Genomic DNA, 21401 nt, shown 5'->3' with positions numbered 1-21401 from the left:
TCTGATTTATGCCAAGCTGGGAATATCAGTAGAGTAAATCCCAACAGTTACACACTGTAGAAAGCCTTCTGTCACACATCAGCTTGTTTAAGGTGCCTCAGGAAAACTCTGTACAGTCAATGATTGGAGATCAGGATTGAGCCTTAGACCATGGCACTGTGAGGCAGAGATCTTACCAGTAAACCAATTCATACTTGTGGATTTTACTAATCAGTTCTAAACATGTTTTTATTTTATGTAAGTTATGTTCTACAGTATGTCACTTTGCTAACTAAGGAATTGGTAGTGCACATAAGGCTGTTGTCTAACTGGTGTTTTTCTCATTTAGGCATGCATGATGACCATAACATTTTTACCATATACGGTAAGTACTGTACCAAATTATACCTCTCAGAAATGTTGCATCATTGTACAGTTCTTGTGGATCTGAAGACTATCGTAATATTGTTAACAGCTTTGTCATTATGATGCAGATATGTTGGTATCCTGATGACTCGCATGCAATCTTGATCAAGGTTTGCAATTTCTGATAATTAGGATTGATGTCAGAAGCATGTTAAACACACTTCTCTTGGTGTTACTGATGTATATTTGTCAGAGACTGTGATTTAATTTTTGCATGTCTTGTTTGTTGATATGTTTTTTCAGCATATTATTGAGCTCTTTATGTAATCTACTTGCTTATGTGTGGATAGGAAAGGTTAGGATAGTATTTTGACCCAATATAAAAAATATTGGTATTATAGCAAACTCAAGACAAACAAAGTATTGTACACATATATGGAAATCGCCTTTCCATTCCACTGCAAGTTTTAGCATGTTTGCTCCCCAGGGCTCAGTCCTAGGACCCCTCCTGTTAGGCATATACTTCTCAGAGGTACAGGCAAGCACAGGAGGACTATGGCTGACCAAGTTCACAGATGACTGCAAACTAGGGGCTATAATTGACTCTCCAGCTGACACGGACATCCTCCAAAAGGGTCTTACTGAGATGGACACCTGGTGTCAAAATCATGGCCTCAAGCTAAATGTCAAAAAGTGCATAGTCATCCCCTTTGAAAAAAACAAAGTACCCACAAACTACCACATAGGTGGTAGTCCCCTAAATACGGAAGACGTAATAAGGGATCTGGGGACCCAAGTAGATAGTAAACTCTCCTTTGATAATCACATTGCCAAAGTGGTTAGAAAATCCTTCTACATGGCACACCTTATCACAAAAGGGTTTGCATCCAGCTCAAAAGAGGTCATCGTGCCCCTCTACTCATCACTCATCAGACCCATCATGGAGTACAACGCACCATTTGGGATGTATCTTACAAGACACCTGCAACAGCTGGAAAGACCACAGAAGTACCTCACCAAGAGGATCACTGGCCTCAACAGATGCCCTATCACTGGCTTCAAACAGATGCCCTATGCAGCTCGACTGAAGAAACTCCAGCTGTACATGGTTGCATACCGCCTACTCAGAGGTGATCTCTGCCTGACATAAAAGGCCATGTCCAACCCAGAACTGATGGACATGCTGCACCTAAAGAAAAGCTTATCCCTTCGAGCCACACGCTCTAGGGATCTAAACCTCACCACAACAATAAATAGGACATGCTGGAGGGATAGATTCCTGTCACAGAGACTTCCCATGCTTTGGAACAAGATTCCAATCTACATTAGGCAGAGCTCCTCGCTAACACTCTTCAAGAGAAACCTTGACAAGTGGATGGGAAACGGAAAGTTTACCCCGGGGATCACTTCAGTGGCTCTGCTGGACAGAGGCACAGGGAACTAATATAAGGGGGGCGGCGAAAGCCAACACATTCTGGCTAGGCTTATAAATGCCTTCGGGCAGATAGCCTAGTACCTACCTATGAACCTATGTATCATTCTGATTCTACAACAGCTTCTTATTCAGTGGTGCAATATGTTTTCTAACTACGAGTCTACAGTGTCATGTAAAGGCATTCCAACCTGTTTTCAGCTCTTTTCATAATATGTTATAAACTGTTACTTACATGCATCATTCTTTATTCTTCAGTAGGCAAAAAAATCTGAATATCACCTTTCTCAACCATATCCTTTCTATGTATGTTTTAGTGTCCCTTATAAATATCTGTCATATCTAGTCAACTGTTTGCTATCTTAATTAAAATATCCTTGTCCAGCTAAATTGGCAATATTTTACATGTTGAATTGCCCTAAGGCAATATGTATTGCATACCCCATTCATGCCCTCCTGGAATGTTCCTTTCTTGTAATAGTCTTCTCTTCTTACTAGCTCACAATATTTATTTTCCTTCCAAATAGCTTACTGAATGGTGCATTTTGATTTCCACCCCTAGCATTTGGTCAGTATCACATTGATATGTACAGTCTTCCTAACACCCATTCCTGATATTTTAGCTAATAGCTGTTTAATTTCACATGAATTCTCAGTCAGTCATTCATTTTATGTCCTGCATTCACCTTTGAAAGCATCATTTGCAGTCCACATTTTAGGTACCCCCGCTCAACCACATTATTCCCAACATCTCCCATCAGCTTCACAACAGGAGAGAAGGTGCCATTGGCATCTTATATTTATATTTTCTTTAAACATACTTGGTTTATTCCTGGAACATACAGATAGATATGCACCAAGTTGTTTTTTCTTTCTAACATTTTACAATCCAACATAGTGTGGGTAACCATCATCATTCATCTTTCTGAATTTCAGACCACCACCCATCAAATGAATCACCATACTTGTAGTCACAGCTTTTAACACTTTGTTCCACCTCACTACTCAGTTATTTCATTTCTTACTTCATTCACCTCTTAGCCATTCACATTCCACCCCTTGCTATCGTGCTTTGTCTTGTCTGGATTTCATTTTCAGCCTGTAATTCAAACTCATCAGATTATATCTAATTCTTTAACTATGTATGGTGGATAAACAGAGCTATTGCATAGGCTTTAAGGGCCTTCTGGCAACATTGCAAGCATTGCATCAAATATTAAACAAGTATGTAACTTCCATGCCATTCACATAAAGACTGTAGCGCACTCAGTAGCAAAACCTTTTTTTTTTCTTCCCATACATTTAGATCACCCAGGCAAATAACAGTTATTACTCTTATTACTATTATGTAAGTGACAACCCCCACATTTCATTATAAAATATTTTTCATTAGTACTAAACATTTTCCAACAATTATTGCAGCTTCAAATAAACTAAAATAGTTCACATTAACATCAGTAAATTAATTTTGCCACCTCATTCTATATATAAATAAAACTCTTCACAAAAAGTATGCTTCTGTTTCATATTTCATTTTTTCTACTAGTCTTTTTTATTTTGTTTTTGTATTTCATGAGTTTTAAGTGCCATGTTAAACATCAGCAAATGTTACTGTAAGTTGCAGTCTTGTTCTCCTTACCAGCATATCACAACTCTTCTTCACAGCTCTGTACAGTCTTCTGGTTTATTCCTTCCTACCTGAAGGAGTTGATTATACCATATTGCCCTACCTGTGCTCTGCCACAGATGCCCCATGGTACTTTTGGTGTCCACTTATTTCCTTATCAAACTTCTAAGCTATGGAGCCCACTACCTCAGTAACTCTATTAGTGTCCATGTCTTTCTGGCTTCCACAAGGCACTTAAAACATCTATCTGAAACTGCATTTGACAAGCTGAGATTACCGTAGCATTTTATTTCATTGCTGGTGTTAAAGTTGTATCTATTGATTCCATTGACTAATTGTTTATTTACACTTACTTGTGTGTATTGTAATTTATTTGTTTTATTTTAATGTAAATTATGTTTTATGATAAAGTATATTAATGAAGTTGATGCTGAAGTAAATTTAAAAAGGCAACTGAAACCTTAATATAAAAATCTTAGCAGTCTTTTGTAATTGCCATGCGAGTTTCTTGCGCTTCATAACTTTTGTTGTGAATCAGTGCATTTTTATTTCCTCAGTCACCTGATGAGGATTGTCAAATACCAACACTTTCCCATAGCAAAGTACGTTTAATGTTGCAAGAAACAACAACTTAAATTTCAGTCCTTTACACTTAAGCTGCCTCATTACATCAACAAATTGAAAATTGCTCCTTAAAGTCACCTCTGAATAATCTTGCTCCACAAATGTTTCTCCTGCTACCACCAGTTTTCTGCCTGGTTACCACACCTTTCACCACACTTGCTATCCTTTTTTCCCTGTAAATGCTTTTTCACACTGTGTCTGTCAACTGTTAAACACTTCCTCCCAGAGGCCCCAAGCCTATTCTTTCTGGAAAGCAAGGGTTTTTTTTCTGAACCTGACTGAGAGGTGTCCAGAGGGTGTTGTTTCTCAGACAGCTGTGGAGAAGTTTGTGCTCCTGCTGATAATCGATCTTCAGTCTTGCTGTTATGGGACGGTATCCCCTGTTCCCATGGCCTGAGAGTCACATCCCCCAGAAGACTGAAGTCATCCATGTTTCAAGACCGACTGTAATTGTCCAGACTGGAAAACATGTTGACAGCACTTCCTCACTTGCAGCCTTCCATTGAGCACATGGACTATGGGGGCATTTATTTTATGGCTCTAACCCCACCCCCAATTGATGATATGAACATACACATCACCATGGTGACCTCCTTTGCCCTTCCAGGACATATGTACACTCCCATACATAATTCTAATGGGCTAACATCACTGGCTTGTGAGCACTCATTCCACATCTTCCTGATAATGGTCTTTGTTGATGTACAAGCCTCTGCTTGCATGGGAGCAGTTGTCTCCACGATGAAACCAGTACAACCCCCCCCAAAGATGCTAAAGATGGTCCATAAACCAATAATTTCCCATCTTCCCTTTCCCATATTTTCCAGTGCCTAAGCTACTACTTGAAGTCTGGTGATGTGAGCCATATAGCTTTATCCCTTTCTGCCACAAAGCCAGGTAGCACCACTTTCTATTTTTTATAACAAGTTGAAAATTGATAAGTGTTTACCTTGGCTTTGCATAACTGACCTGATGTAATATCCAAGAAGTCTTCAATAAAACCAGTCTATTCTGCCATTTTGTCTGTCACAAAGTCCAATAAGTCACTTGTCCCCTTTATCACCCAAAATACCATATATCCTTAGTTTTAAATGTCATGCTTTGTGTTCCAATCCAGTGAGATGTGACTTAATATGACTGAGCCTCTTAACTGTCCCTGCCACCTTTTCTTGAATCTACACCACCTGCTGCTTAACTGGCATCATTACTTGTTGATCTTGCAGGCATTCAGCACCCTGAATAGTGATAACTTAGAGCCTTTTTACATTATCATTAAACAGGTGTCTCAGAATTGCATAAGTCAGTTTGTATTGCCTCCAGGCATTTGGTCACTTAACTTGCATTCACTCTTGTCTTGGCACCTTTTTAGTTTCTTACGATATTGATTGTTAATCAACATGGTGACTGGACATTGACTCTCAAACTTGCAACCCCTCAAAATATTTTTCTTCCACTACACAATTCATATAATTCATTGCTAATCATACCTTTCTCTTCACTCAAATTTCATTAAACTTAACTGCTTTTTTAACTACCATCATTAACTACTCAAATTTTATACAATGACATAGATGCATATACATTAATAGAAAAGAAAAAAATAGCAATATTTTTTGTTATTTTCATGCATGATACATACATTTTATTTGTAACAATTATCATTCATTTCAACATTACATAAATTCCTCAATTCTTGCTTTCCTTTAAACTTCACTTTTACTTCTGAACATTATTCTGCATGCATTGTTTCCTCAAATTCCATTTATTTCTATGTAATTTTGTCCTTCTCTTCCCTTTTCTAAAGAGCCCATTTTATCTCCTTTACTATATTCAATACTTCAATTACAGTAGGTTTAGATTTTGATTTCCATTTTCTAGTAATTCTTTTTATTTTCACCCAGTAGCATTAAACATGGCATTTCATAGGTTCATAGGTAGGTACTAGGCTATCTGCCCTAGGGCATTTATAAGCCTAGCCAAAATGTGTTGGCTTTCGCCACCCTTTTAGACTAGATTCCCGAGCCTCTGTCCAGCAGGGCCATGGAAGTGATCCCAGGAGTAAATTTACGATTTCCCATCCACTCATCAAGATTTATCTTGAAGAGGGTCAGCAAGGGGCTCTGCCTAACATGAACCGGGATTATATTCCAGAGCGAGGGAAGCCTCTGGGATAGGAATCTATACCTCTAGCATGTCCTATTTATTGTTGTGCTGAGGTTTAAATCCATGGAGCGTGTAGCTCTAATGGATTTGGCTTTCTTGAGGTGGAGCATATCCATCAATTCTGGGTTAGACATGGCCTTGTACGTCAGGCAGAGATCGCCTCTGAGTAGGCGGCAAGCAATTGAGTAGAGCTGGAGTTTCTTTAGTCGAGCAGCATAGGGCATCTGTTTGAGGCCCACAGTACTCTTGGTGAGGTCCTTTTGAGGTCTCTCCAGCTGTTGTAGGTGTCGGGTAAGATGCATCCCAAATGGGGCATTGTACTCAATTAATGGCCTGATGAGCGATGAGTAGAGGGGCACAATGACCTCTCTTGGTCTAAATGTGAACCCTTTTGTGATTAGGTGAGCTATATAGAAGTTTTTTCTAACCACTTTAGCAATGTGATTGTCAAAGGAGAGGTTACTATCTACTTGGGTCCCCAGATCCCTAATTACTTCTTCCGTACTTAGTGGATTACCTCCTATGTGGTAGTTTGTGGGCACTTTGTTTTTCCCAAAGGGGATGACTATGCACTTTTTGGCATTTAGCTTGAGGCCATGGTTTTGACACCAGGTATCCATCTCTGTAAGACCCTTCTGCAGGATGCTTGTGTCGGCTGGAGAGTTGATTATGGCTCCCAGCTTGCAATCATCTGCGAACTTGGTCAGCCACAGTCCTCCCGTGCTTGTCTGTACCTCAGAGAAGTATATACCAAACAAGAGGGGCCCCGGGACTGAGCCCTGTGGGTTGCCACTTGTAACTGGTTTAGAGTCGGACATGGCACCCGCAACTCTGACCATGTGAGTTCTATCCCTGAGCCAGTTTGCAACCCATCTTGTGACATATGGGTTGGTATGTAAGCTGGTGAGCTTATTTATGATGCCAGAGTGGGGTATTGTGTCAAAGGCCTTTGTGAGGTCCAGGTAGGCTGTGTGGACTACCTTTCCCTCATCTATGGCTTTGGTAGCTATTTCAAAACAGTCAACTAGGTTTAGGAGGCAAGATCTGCCTTTAACAAAGCCGAATTGGGTAGGGTCCAGTGTCTGGAGGTTCCCAATGTCTTTGTTTATGAGGTCCATGATGATGAGCTCCATAGCCTTGCAGACCAGGCTAGTCAGGCTTATGGGGCGATAGTTCCCGGGATCCGTTGTGGTGCCACCTTTGTGGAGCGGGATTACTGTTGCTGTACGCCATTCTTTGGGTACATAACCTGTGGTAAGGCTGAATTGGAACAGTGAGTTTATGTGAGGGTTTAGTTCTTTTTGGAGCTCATGTAAGACGCAGCCCGGGATACCATCTGGTCCCATTGATGCTGTGTTTTTTACTTTGGAAAGGGCTGCTTTCACCTGTGTGTCTGTGATGTCTGGGGGCTGCATTCTTCTGGGAAAGACACAGGCCCATTTGGGGGGAAGGGGGGGTAAAGTTTGCACTGAACCTGTCCGCTAGGATGTTGGTAATGTCAGTGGGCTCAGTGTATTTTGTGCCATTTTGCACCAGCTCAGAGCAGATCTGAGAGTTGCCACCCAGATTCTTGACAAAGCTAAAGAATGCCTTGTGATTAGCTTTAGAGTCTTTGGCGATTTTTCTTTTGAAGTTAGCCTTTGATGATTTTATGATGGAGCAAAGTTTCTTGCTAATACTGATCAGGGATGCCTTCACTTTTTGGGATTTTGCCCTATCATGTAATAGTTTCCTCCTTCTGTTGTATAGCTTATTTATGGCCGGGGTCCACCAGACTGGTCTCCTGTTTTTGGAGGAGTGAGTCTTGGTTTTACTTGAGATGGCACAATCCATGCATTCCTGTAGGTGCTCATGGAGTGCATTTGTAAAGGATTCTGCGGTTTGTATAGCATTCTCCATTTGCCCGGGGGCTTTGAAACTTTCCACCTCGGTCTTGAGAAGTGTGAAGTTTGCTTTTGAGAGATTTTTGACAGTGGTTTCCTTGGCTGGGGGTGGGGTCGGGATGTGGATGTCCATTGTGATTAGTTTGTGGTCTGATCTTACCAACGAGGGGTTTACCTCTGGTGTGGAACAATGGTCCCCCATGTTGGTGATGACCAGGTCCAATAAGTTGTCCCTTCTTGTTGGAGTGGTGACCAGTTGTTACATGGCGTTTGAGTTTATAAACTCCAGGAACCGTTGGGCAAAAGAGTTGGGACTTGAGTAGTTTTCCCAGTCAGTGTTTGGGTAGTTGAAATCCCCCAATATCATGGTGTTTGGTGAGACCTTCATATTCTCCAATGTTCTCAGGAATGCCGAGTGGGGGTCCTGAGACAAGGTGGGTGATCTGTAGCAGGCTACAAACTGAAAAGCAGTTTTGTCCACTGTTAGTTGCACATGGAGGGTCACCGCCTCGTGCAGTGCCACTAACCTGGAGATGTGGGTATCCTTGATGAAGATGGATACTCCCCCGTCTTTAGTATTTCGGTCCGAGTTCTGGGGCCAAAAAGTATGGTATGAGTTGAATCCTGGTAGTGCTGGGGTGCTCTCTGGAGCCTTGAACCAGGTTTCTGTTACTGCACAGATATCGATTTTCTCCATACTGAGGAGTGCCTCGAGTGCGTGCATCTTGAGGTTTAGACTTCTGGCGTTGAGTAGCATTACCCTTAGTTTTTTGTTTTTGTATTGTCTATAGAGGTGGGTTTGTCTTTTGAGCCTTGCCTAAAAAAGGCACTATGGGGGTGGCAAGAGCCTTAGCCAGTATTTGAAAACCTAAGGGTGACAGGTGCAAGCTGTCCCTGGCGAAGAAACGTGGCTTGTCGAGCATGTCATCCCAGGCTGACAGACAATGGATCCCCTTTAAATGACACCAATAGCTTAGCCAATTGTTGAAATTGATCATTTTGTCTTTATACTGTGGCATCATTCTTGGTGAGGGCAAGATGCTACTCAGGGTCAGGGTCATACCGGCCTGGGCTACATGATCAGAGAGCTCCTCTGTGTCTCTTTTCATGTAGTCCAGGGAGGTACGTCTCGGGTCATTCACACCAACATGGACAATGACAGAGTCATATTTGTACCTGCTGTGGAGTGACCTGAGTGTTTGTGTTATGTGGCGGATCCTAGCACCCAACAAGCAGCTTACAGTGACCTTCTCCTTGTTCAGTCTGGTGAGCGGGACATCAGTGTGCCTGACAATAGAGTCTCCTATTACTAGTGTGTTAGGTGTGTTATTTAGCCTTAAGGGCTGCTTCTGTGTGGCACACTGACTTTGTGAAGTATGTGATACGTGAAAGTTGTTGTGGGGTAGTTGTTGCTTGGATGTCTGCTTTGGAGGTCTCTGCTGTTTTGGCAGATTTTTATTTAGAGCCTCCGAGTATGTTTTTGTGAGTTTATGTGTCGTGTTTGCTGATGCGATTGGTCTATGTGAGACTGGTTGTGTGGTGCGAGTGGTTTCCATCTCCTCCTTGACTGACTGTGCCAGTCTTGGTTTGAGAGAGCTCAGCCTCATGTTTGGCTGTATAGTTGCATCTCTCACATATATTTGAGTTTGTTGAAAGGAGGAGAGGGTTGAATGTGTACATAAGGCAATTGTAACATTGCCTCAAGATTCCCAGATTCACCAGCTGGACTGGAGAGTATACCTGAAACTGCACCTTGGACATGCCTGGATAGTTAAAAAGCTGATTTATTGATCGTCTGGAATGGACGAATAGGGAGCCTTGTACTTCTGGGTAGTAAAAGGGGGTCTAGTGCTATAGTTTGTTAGTGCTTACTGAAGTATTTGAGCAAGTGTTGGGCTGTAGAAGGGGGGTAGAGTGCTTACTTTGAGAGTTAGACTAGTTCTAAGGGAAAAATTGAAGAGCAGACTTTGTAGTGCCGGGAATTGTTTAAAACAGCTTAAAAGGCTCTGTGCAGTGTGCAAAACCGCGCAAATGCAGGTTTTAAGGCAGGGAGCTTGAAAGAGATAGGAATTAGCCCAAAACAGCCAATAAGCTACTAGTTGCTGGTGCTGAGACCACTCCTCCAGGGACAGATAGGCTGCTCAAAGCTCCCCATTCTCACTGGTGAACAGAGATGCTTCCTCCTATCTAAGTAAGGATATGGGCAGCACAGGAACTTATACCATAGCCCAGAATTCAGCAAAACCTGAAATCTGGACTACTCTAGTTCAGAAAAGGTGGGAAACAAGGATATTTTTTTTTTTTTTTTGCTTTTTTCAACAGAACAACAGTAACTTAACAAGAAACACTATAAATGCTTTAAACAGGCTAGCGCACTTGAGTGTGTAGCCTGCAACAGTTAAACAACACAAAAATTATTTAAATAAGTGCAGGAACAGTAAAAAATGCAAAAACAAGCTTTTTCAGATCTTAGAATAGCTAGAAACTCGCTTTTCGGTGAGAATATGCAGTCGCAAGTAGAAAGGCAGAGAAAAAATACTTAATCTGTTTAAAGTCTCTCTTTTCGTCTCTCTGCTGCTTGTAACACTCTGCAGGACCACGAGTAGCTGTGCTGAGTCTGAAACAAGCTCAAAACCATGCAAATGCGGGTTTTAAGGCAGGGAGCTTGAGAGAGATAGGAATTAGCCCAAAACGGCCAATAAGCTACTAGTTGCTGGGCTGAGACCACTCCTCCAGGGACAGATAGGCTGCTCAAAGCTCCCCACTCTCACTGGTGAACAGAGAAGCTTCCTCCTGTCCAAGTAAGGATATGGGCAACACAGGAACTTATACCACAGCCCAGAATTCAGCAAAACCTGAAATCTGGACTACTCTAGTTCAGAAAAGGCGGGAAACAAGGATTTTTTTTTTTTTGCTTTTTTCAACAGAACAAGAGTAACTTAACAAGAAACACTATAAATGCTTTAAACAGGCTAGCGCACTTGAGTGTGTTGCCTACAACAGTTAAATAATACAAAAACAATTTAAAGAAGTGCAGGAGCAGTAAAAAATGCAAAAACAAGCTTTTTCAGATCTTAAAATAGCTAGAAACTCGCTTTCCGGCAAGAATGTGCAGTCGCAAGTAGAAAGGCAGGGAAAAATAATCTGTTTTAAGGATTATATATATATATATATATATATATATATATATATATATATATATATATATATATGTATATATATATGTATATGTATATATATATATATATATATATATATATATATATATATATATATACACGTATAAAACACAAGCAAAAGAGGAAGGATCATTTCCTTAGTTACGACCATTTTTTCCATCAGCATTTCTCACAAAGTGCTCTATAATGAATTTTTAAAATTTTGCCAACTCATTATGTTCCAAAACATATGTTCCGGTTACCTGTCTTTTCCACTGATACCTTCAGCATTTGCTGTCCACCTAAGGAATTTTTTATATGCATATGTAAGCACTTCCAAGCAGAAATTCTAAACATTGACTTTTGTTGCATAATTGGGAGCCATACACATATTCTCCCATTCTTCCTTTGCATTATCTCTTCCTAACCTTTTCCAGCCTCCTCTGATTGATACTAATAGTTATTATGCAATATTTTATGTTCCTTGCGTTAATTCTTCCTTTTTTAACAGCAGTGTTTGTTCTAGACTCACCTTGAAACTCTACCAAAGCTGGTCTTTCACTTAGCTCTTCCCTATCCCTTTCTGTTTGCATATATTCTGCTATCAATCTTTGATAGGGAATGCAGTTTATAACCTGCATTCCAAACTTCTGCTTGGCCTCATCTTATTCTATTACCCTTCACTCTCTAGTTATCTGCTACCAATACTTTGGTTCCTTTGCCAGTTTTTTCCAGTAAATTCCAGCCCCATTGCTTATTTTTATACCCCTGTTTGCAGACATCCTTACTGGTAAAATCACATTTCTTCAATCCAATGTTGCCTTAATTCTTAGAACATTTTCTTCTACTTTATGAATATGGTATTCTGCATTGTTGTTGTTCTCTGTAAGTACTCACATCCAAAGTCATTCTCCTCTTCTGTATGTGTTTTATACATATATATATATATATATATATATATATATATATATATATATATATATATATATATATATATATATATATATATATATATATATATATATATATATGTTCCTTAACCACATCCTCTAAAGTATACCTTCAAATCAGGTAATCCTAAACCACATTGTTTTGTGGAGAGAATCAACTTATCCCACTTAACTTTTGCCCACTTCCCCTACCAAATAAAGTCATTCAACTCTTTATTAATTATGGTCCACAACTTCTCTTCTGGTTGATAAAAATACATTGACCTGTATATAAAACTAATGGGACTAGAAAAGTTTTCACTGAGTGTATCTTACTATCCATATCGATAATCAAGAACTTCCCGCTTCTCAATTTTTGCATTATCTTTTGTTTAGCTTCTTCCCACATATCCTCACCTGCCATTATAGAATCTTTTTTTAATCCATACACTTAACTACTTCATCTTATCATGTCTCTATAGATGCGGGTATTGTTGAACCAATTCATGTGTGAATTATATAGTTTGCTACTACAGCCTTTGTTTTATCCTTATTTATTTTGTACCCAACAGTGGTTATAGCAGTATGTACTTTACCACTGTAGTCTTTTTTATCTTTATTTGTTTAATATCTTGAAAAGATCTCAAACTCTTAAAATGATGCACAGCACTGAAATATCCTTTTCTAGATTTAGCAAGTACAAATTCTTATCTGCAGATAAAGCTAACTTTTCTTTATTACAATACCAGGTATGTCTCAGAACTTGTAAGTCTTTTATTTTCTTTGCCAAAGGCTTTAAATGTAAATTAAACAACAAAGGGGAAAGAGGACAGGCATATCTGATTCCTCTGTTCAAACACAGCTTGTCAGAGAAAAGCCCTCCTATTTTAGTTCTTGCCTCCAGCCAATATATCCTTCTAAATTAACCTTATTATCCTGTCCGTGAATGCAAATGGAGCCATTGCCCTATTCATAAAACCCCAGCTGACTCTGTCAAATATTTTCTCTGCATCAAGACCCATGAATAATAGTAGCATTTTCTTATACTTTCCTTCCCTTTAGATCATCATTGTTCTATTAATGTTGTCAGATGTTTGCCCCACCATAAAGCCACATTAATCCGTATCTATTACTTTTAGCAACACCTTTGCCATTCTGTTAATTAGTACAGGCATAAATGCATTATAATCATGGTTTAAAATTAAAGTGAGCCTATATGAAACCGGATCTGAAGGGTCTTTTACCATCTTTGGGAAGTACAGCAGCGTTGGATCTATTACCCAAAGAGGGAAATGTAGCAACCACAGCATTCTTCCAAGATGCAGGGACTCCATTTTAAAAAAAAATTGTTAAACACAACCTTCCTTTTCTTTATCAGTTTCTTCCTTACCTTCTTCCACAGAAGTGCCATCTGTTCCTAGAAACATCCTCATTGCTTGATTATATGCCACCATTTTATCTCATCACTTCCTGCTTCAGCTATTAATTGTTGAGTTAGTTTCCTCATACCTTGGCATAATTAAGTCTTCCATAAACATTTCTATCTGTGTCTTTTTTTGATTTCCACATTCCAGTGCTTTTTAAAAATTGTCATAGAATTTCAGAAATATCACTTAATGTTTGTGTAGAATTTCTGGTTATTTTTTGTCATAGGCTCCCTAAGTCTGACAATGACCCTTTCTACTTTTTGTTGTCTAAGTCATTGTGCTAAGAGTTTTTGTGCTCTGGATTTGTTATCAGAAAATACTTAATGAACAGTAATGTATCCAAACTTCTATGCACTCCTTTATTTTCCCTTTTACATTCAGTAATTGCCCCACACCAGTTGCCCCCTTCTGTGAGATTCCCCCTTTTCTGTGATATTTTAACCTTTGCCAATCCGTCTTAATAATCCCTGTTGGTTCTTTCCCATAACTCTTTCTGTTTTCTGCTATATTTTTAAATTCCACATTCATTTTATCCTACTCTGTACCTGTCCCTTCTCAACAAATGTCTTTCTTCCTTAACTCTCAAATCATTTCCACTTCCCATCCCTTCAATTCTTTTTTAACAGATAAGTAGAAAAACACTAATGTCTCATTTTTACTTCATAACTGTTCACCTTTATCTTAGTCTTTATTGGTAAATGATCTGAAATAGTTATTAGATCTGTTTCAAAGATGTCATTTAAATACCCATGCTTCATTGAAATACAATTTCTATGTGTCCAGCCCAGTTATTGTAGCGTAGGTTCCTACTACTGAATTCACATATTCCATTTCAAATATCATGTATTTCTACATAAATTTACTCTCTTTTGTTATATTTTCCCTTCTAGATCCCCCTGATTCAGTGTCACTATTGCAAATCATATTCCAGTCCCTACCTGTAAATAATATCCCCCGCTGAAAACTTATTATTTCTCCCAAAATTCTCTTAAACTCCATAATAGCAGTTTTAAGTGGAATGTAAATACATGACAGAGTTCCCCTCAGTAAATCTTTATGCCCACAATTTTTCCTTTATCATTTTTTCCCTCTTATATCACAATTGGAGCCCTTTAACAAACAGTGGCATTACTCCCCTTTTCCTTTGTCTCTGACATTCTGCTGAAAGTCTACCCTGAAATCCTTTGTCAAATTTACAAGCTCATTTTTATTCAGATGTCTCTTTCAACATTGTTATTTGCACTCTACACTTCTTAATGTAATTCAGTACTCTTTTTGCTTTTTGTCTATAGCTGTAAGGCAATTTATATTCCTTGGTAATATGGACAGAGTAGCCACTATGATAGATAAGGATTCCTGTCACGTAGTCGAACTTTTACAAGTTCGAACCTCAGAGGGTCAAGACCATAAGTTCGAATTTGTAAACGTTCGAGCATTTCAATGGAAATCTTCATAAGCAGAGGTTTCCGTTTTGTTCAATGTGGTGTGATCTCGGAGTTGGTATATTTAAGTAGCGGGGGGTGGGGGGTGCAGGGGGGCTTGCCCTCCTGCTTAAAAAAGTTTGTTTTGTTTTCCCTTCTTTTTTTTTGCATAGTCGAAGTTTTGTAACTTTGAACATAATGGTTCAAACATTACGTGTTTGAAGTTATAAAACTTCGACTGTGTGATATAGACCTGATAGATAGCTATTACTCCCATCTTTTGTACATGAAAATTCTTTTGAGTATTTATTTCCAGCATTTAACTTACATGCACGCATCAGTGTTTGATAGAATGATGTCTCCATGTGAGACTGCCACATTTCTCAAGGCTTTTTTCTTCAATGAAATCATTGAAAAAACTAATAGACTTTCAGAAGCCTTCATCCTTTTTTAAGTGAACAAACACACAAAACTATGTATATTTTCAAAGAATGTTTACCCCTCAGATAGGAGCAGTTTTCCCAAATCGACAGCTGCACCCACAAGCATTAGCATGGTTAACCTTAATTTTTGATTAGGTGAAGTGCATGATGTCCTTCGTGTTTCTCTGTTGCAGTCAGCACATTTGGGTTATCCCTGCCAGGGTAGCTCTTGGCCGGCCCGAATATCAGAGGCTTAGTATTTCTGTGCCGGTTGCTGTCGCTTCAGGACTGATGTCAGTTCATCAGTAGTATTCAAGTAAGGCAGCCCGATACCATTACATCAGTCTTTCTTGCCGTGGAGCCTGAAGCAGAAGCAGTTCGCACACGTGCCGGTCGGCCACTACCTGAGTTTTGTCTTTCGAATTGAAGCTGAAGTCTTCTAAAGCTAAGAACCCCATTGGGGATCCATTTTTCTTGCACTAACCGATGTCAGAAAAAGTTAACAATTGTCTTGCCTGTGGAAAGCAAATACTACACCAAGACTTTCATTCTTACTCCGTCACTTGCTTAGGCCAAGACCACGACGTCTCCCGCTGTCGATTTTGTGCTTTGTTCAATGCCAGAACTATACATCGTTGGGTCCTTATTGTACCTAGATATTTTCGCTTACAGTCCTATAATTTCGATATGGCTTAGTTAAGCCATCTGACAGCAGATCTTCTGAAAAAATGTAAAGATAAAGACAGAGACAGACCGCACAGGTCTAAACCTACTGACGACACTTCCGTTAAGCTAGTCGTCAGTTTTCCGGTCCTCAGTGAGGTGCTTTCGTAGCCCCTGATGCCCACTTCTGTGGATTCGCAGGCCACTACCGAGACCCTTTCGGAGTCTGGTATGGCGCAGAACTCTTCTTCGACTAAGGATCCTGTGGATGTCTGTGCCTTGGATGGGTCCAGAGCCACTGAGCAGGCACCGGCTACCAAGGAAGTCCTTCGCACTACAGATTCTTGACACAAACTGACGACTTCTTTCACATCTACCATTCTTTCAAAAACTACCAAGTTTCTGAGGCCCAGGGTACAAACCACATCCAAGAAACCAACGACCCAGTATCAGGCACCTGCTTCCTTGCCTCAGTCTCAAATGTTTAAATGGCAGAAGACCTTATCATGCTTATCAGGGGAAGCCAAGCTATCCCTTCCAAAAGAAAGAGATCTGTCCCCAGTAGTTTTGTCTGAACAAGAGTCTGATGACTCTGATACATCTGAATATGAAGATATGCAACCCCTCTCTGCTTATAAGGATTCTGATGCAGAGGATTCCATTCCTTCAGCCTCTCCCCCAGAGGACTTTTCATTTGGGGAAACCCTTCATACCTTAAGGGAGCATTTCCAATGGGAATGTCAGGACTACCCTCAGTCTAAAAAGAGACTCTGAATTCTGTATTATCTTTTGTTTAGCTTCTTCCCACATATCCTCACCTGCCATTATAGAATCTTTTTTTAATCCATACACTTAAATACTTCATCTTATCATGTCTCTATAGATGTGGGTATTGTTGAACCAATTCATGTGTGAATTATATAGTTTGCTACTACAGCCTTTGTTTTATCCTTATTTATTTTGTACCCAACAGTGGTTATAGCAGTATGTACTTTACCACTGTAGTCTTTTTTATCTTTATTTGATTAATATCTTGAAAAGCTCTCAAACTCTTAAAATGATGCACGGCACTGAAATATCCTTTTCTAGATTTAGCAAGTACAAATTCTTATCTGCAGATAAAGATAACTTTTCAATACCAGGTATGTCTCAGAACTTGTAAGTCTCTTATTTTCTTTGCCAAAGGCTTTAAATGTAAATTAAACAACAAAGGGGAAAGAGGACAGGCATATCTGATTCCTCTGTTCAAACACAGCTTGTCAGAGAAAAGCCCTCCTATTTTAGTTCTTGCCTCCAGCCAATATATTCTTCTAAATTAACCTTATTATCTTGCCAGTGAATGCAAATGGAGCCATTGCCCTATTCATAAAACCCCAGCTGACTCTGTCAAATATTTTCTTTGCATCAAGACCCATGAATAATAGTAGCATTTTCTTATACTTTGCTTCCCTTTAGATCATCATTGTTCTATTAATGTTGTCAGATGTTTGCCCCACCATAAAGCCACATTAATCCATATCTATTACTTTTAGCAACACCTTTGCCATTCTGTTAATTAGTGCAGGCATAAATGCATTATAATCATGGTTTAAAATTAAAGTGAGCCTATATGAAACCGGATCTGAAGGGTCTTTTACCATCTTTGGGAAGTACAGCAACATTGGATCTATTACCCAAAGAGGGAAATGTAGCAACCACAGCATTCTTCCAAGATGCAGGGACTCCATTTTTAAAAAAAATTGTTAAACACAACCTTCCTTTTCTTTATCAGTTTCTTCCTTACCTTCTTCCACAGAAGTACCATCTGTTCCTAGAAACATCCTCATTGCTTGATTATATGCCACCATTTTATCTCATCACTTCCTGCTTCAGCTATTAATTGTTGAGTTAGTTTCCTCATACTTTGGCATAATTAAGTCTTCCATAAACATTTCTATCTGTGTCTTTTTTTGATTTCCACATTCCAGTGCTTTTTAAAAATTGTCATAGAATTTCAGAAATATCACTTAATGTTTGTGTAGAATTTCTGGTTATTTTTTGTCATAGGCTCCCTAAGTCTGACAATGACCCTTTCTACTCTTTGTTGCCTAAGTCATTGTGCTAAGAGTTTTTGTGCTCTGGATTTGTTATCAGAAAATACTTAATGAACAGTAATGTATCCAGACTTCCATGCACTCCTTTATTTTTCCTTTTACATTCAGTAATTGCCCCTCACCAGTTGCCCCCTTCTGTGAGATTCCCCCTTTTCTGTGATATTTTAACCTTTGCCAATCCGTCTTAATAATCCCTATTGGTTCTTTCCCATAACTCTTTCTGTTTTCTGCTATATTTTTAAATTCCACATTCATTTTATCCTACTCTGTACCTGTCCCTTCTCAACAAATGTCTTTCTTCCTTAACTCTCAAATCATTTCCACTTCCCATCCCTTCAATTCTTTTTTTAACAGATAAGTAGAAAAACACTAATGTCTCATTTTTACTTCATAACTGTTCACCTTTATCTTAGTCTTTATTGGTAAATGATCTGAAATAGTTATTAGATCTGTTTCAAAGATGTCATTTAAATACCCATGCTTCATTGAAATACAGTTTCTATGTGTCCAGCCCAGTTATTGTAGCGTAGGTTCCTACTACTGAATTCACATATTCCATTTCAAATATCATGTATTTCTACATAAATTTACTCTCTTTTGTTATATTTTCCCTTCTAGGTCCCCCTGATTCAGTGTCACTATTGCAAATCATGTTCCAGTCCCTACCTGTAAATAATATTCCCTACTGAAAACTTAATATTTCTCCCAAAATTCTCTTAAACTCCATAATAGAAGTTTTAAGTGGAATGTAAATACATGACAGAGTAATCCTCCTTTCCCCTCAGTAAATCTTTATGCCCACAATTTTTCCTTTATCATTTTTTCCCTCTTGTATCACAATTGGAGCCCTTTAACAAACAGTGGCATTACTCCCCTTTTCCTTTGTCTCTGACATTCTGCTGAAAGTCTACCCTGAAATCCTTTGTCAAATTTACAAGCTCATTTTTATTCAGATGTCTCTTTCAACATTGTTATTTGCACTCTACACATCTTAATGTAATTCAGTACTCTTTTTGCTTTTTGTCTATAGCTGTAAGGCAATTTATATTCCTTGGTAATATGGACAGAGTAGCCACTATGATAGATAAGGATTCCTGTCACATAGTCGAACTTTTACAAGTTCGAACCTCATATGGTCGAGACCATAAGTTCGAATTTGTAAAAGTTTGAGCATTTCACTGGAAATCTCCATAAGCAGAGGTTTCCGTTTTGTTCAATGTGGTGTGATCTCGGAGTTGGTATATTTAAGTAGCGGGGGGTGGGGGGTGCAGGGGGGCTTGCCCTCCTGCTTAAAACAGTTTGTTTTGTTTTCCCTTCTTTTTTTTTTTGCATAGTCGAAGTTTTGTAACTTTGAACATAATGGTTCGAACATTACGTGTTTGAAGTTATAAAACTTTGACTGTGTGATAAGACCTGATAGATAGCTATTACTCCCATCTTTTGTACATGAAAATTCTTTTGAGTATTTATTTCCAGCATTTAACTTACATGCACGCATCAGTGTTTGATAGAATGATGTCTCCATGTGAGACTGCCACATTTCTCAAGGTTTTTTTCTTCAATGAAATCAATGAAAAAAACTAATAGACTTTCAGAAGCCTTCATCCTTTTTTAAGTGAACAAACACACAAAACTATGTATATTTTCAAAGAATGTTTACCCCTCAGATAGGAGCAGTTTTCCCAGATCGACAGCTGAACCCACAAGCATTAGCATGGTTAACCTTAATTTTTGATTAGGTGAAGTGCATGATGTCCTTCTTGTTTCTCTGTTGCAGTCATCACATTTGGGTTATCCCTGCCAGGGTAGCTCTTGGCCGGCCCGAATATCAGAGGCTTAGTATTTCTGTGTCGGTTGCTGTCGCTTCAGGACTGATGTCAGTTCATCAGTAGTATTAAAGTAAGGCAACCCGATGCCATTACATCAGTCTTTCTTGCCGTGGAGCCTGAAGCAGAAGCAGTTCGCACACGTGCCGGTCGGCCACTACCTGAGTTTTGTCTTTCGAATTGAAGTTGAAGTCTTCTAAAGCTAAGAACCCCGTTGGGGATCTTTTTTTCTTGCACTAACTGATGTCAGAAAAAGTTAACAATTGTCTTGCCTGTGGAAAGCAAATACTACACCAAGACTTACATTCTTACTCCGTCACTTGCTTAGGCCAAGACCACGACGTCTCCCGCTGTCGATTTTGTGCTTTGTTCAGTGCCAGAACTATACATCGTTGGGCCCTTATTGTACCTAGATATTTTCGCTTACAGTCCTATAATTTTGATATGGCTTAGTTAAGCCATCCGACAGCAGGTCTTCTGAAAAAATGTAAAGATAAAGACAGAGACAGACCGCACAGGTCTAAACCTACTGACGACACTTCCGTTAAGCTAGTCGTTAGTTTTCCGGTCCTCAGTGAGGTGCTTTCGTAGCCCCTGATGCCTGCTTCTTTGGATTCGCAGGCCACTACCGAGACCCTTTCGGAGTCTGGTATGCCGCAGAACTCTTCTTCGACTAAGGATCCTGCGGATATCTCTGCCTTGGATGGGTCCAGAGCCACTGAGCAGGTACTGGCTTCCGAGGAAGTCCTTCGCACTACAGATTCTTGACACAAACCGACGACTTCTTTCACATCTACCATTCTTTCGAAAACTACCAAGTTTCTGAGGCCCAGGGTACAAACCACATCCAAGAAACCGACGACCCAGTATCAGGCACCTGCTTCCTTGCCTCAATCTCAAATGCTTAAAATGGCAGAAGACCTTATCATGCTTATCAGGGGAAGCCAAGCTACCCCTTCCAAAAGGAAGAGATCTGTCCCCAGTAGTTTTGTCTGAACAATAGTCTGATGACTCTGATGCATCTGAATATGAAGATATGCAACCTCTCTCTGCTTATAAGGATTCTGATGCAGAGGATTCCATTCCTTCAGCCTCTCCCCCAGAGGACTTTTCCTTTGGGAAAACCCTTCATACCTTAAGGGAGCATTTCCAATGGTAATGTCAGGACTACCCTCAGTCTAAAAAGAGACTCTGAATTCTTAGATCTTCCACAGCACAGAACCCTGGCCATTCCCCCAGTTCTGGATGTTGTGGAGGATGTTTTCCTGGAATCCAGTTTGACTCCTGACACCCTCCCTCCTGCACCCAGAAAAGCAGACTGGTATTAGAGTCCCTGACTCACATAACTTTCTTTTTAAAAATCCTACTGCTGACCCTGAGGTAATTTC

At 39.5% G+C, this 21401-nt stretch overlaps 1 protein-coding gene across 1 annotated transcript in view; it reads left to right on the top strand.

Moving 5' to 3' along the window:
* The window catches only part of TMEM175 (transmembrane protein 175), a 668934-nt gene that overhangs the window by 300367 nt on the left and 347166 nt on the right, over positions 1-21401 (top strand). Inside the window, exon 5 of the mRNA XM_044059461.1 lies at positions 329-364. Within this exon, the coding sequence (XP_043915396.1) occupies positions 329-364 (36 nt within the window). The remainder of the gene's footprint in view (positions 1-328; positions 365-21401) is intronic.

This window comes from Protopterus annectens, chromosome 17.part0 (assembly GCF_019279795.1).
Source record: "Protopterus annectens isolate FY-2018-M chromosome 17.part0, PAN1.0, whole genome shotgun sequence".
Taxonomy (NCBI): Eukaryota; Metazoa; Chordata; order Ceratodontiformes; family Protopteridae; genus Protopterus; species Protopterus annectens.
The sequence above is the reverse complement of the archived record's forward strand: the minus strand, read 5'-3'. Positions and strand labels throughout refer to the sequence as shown.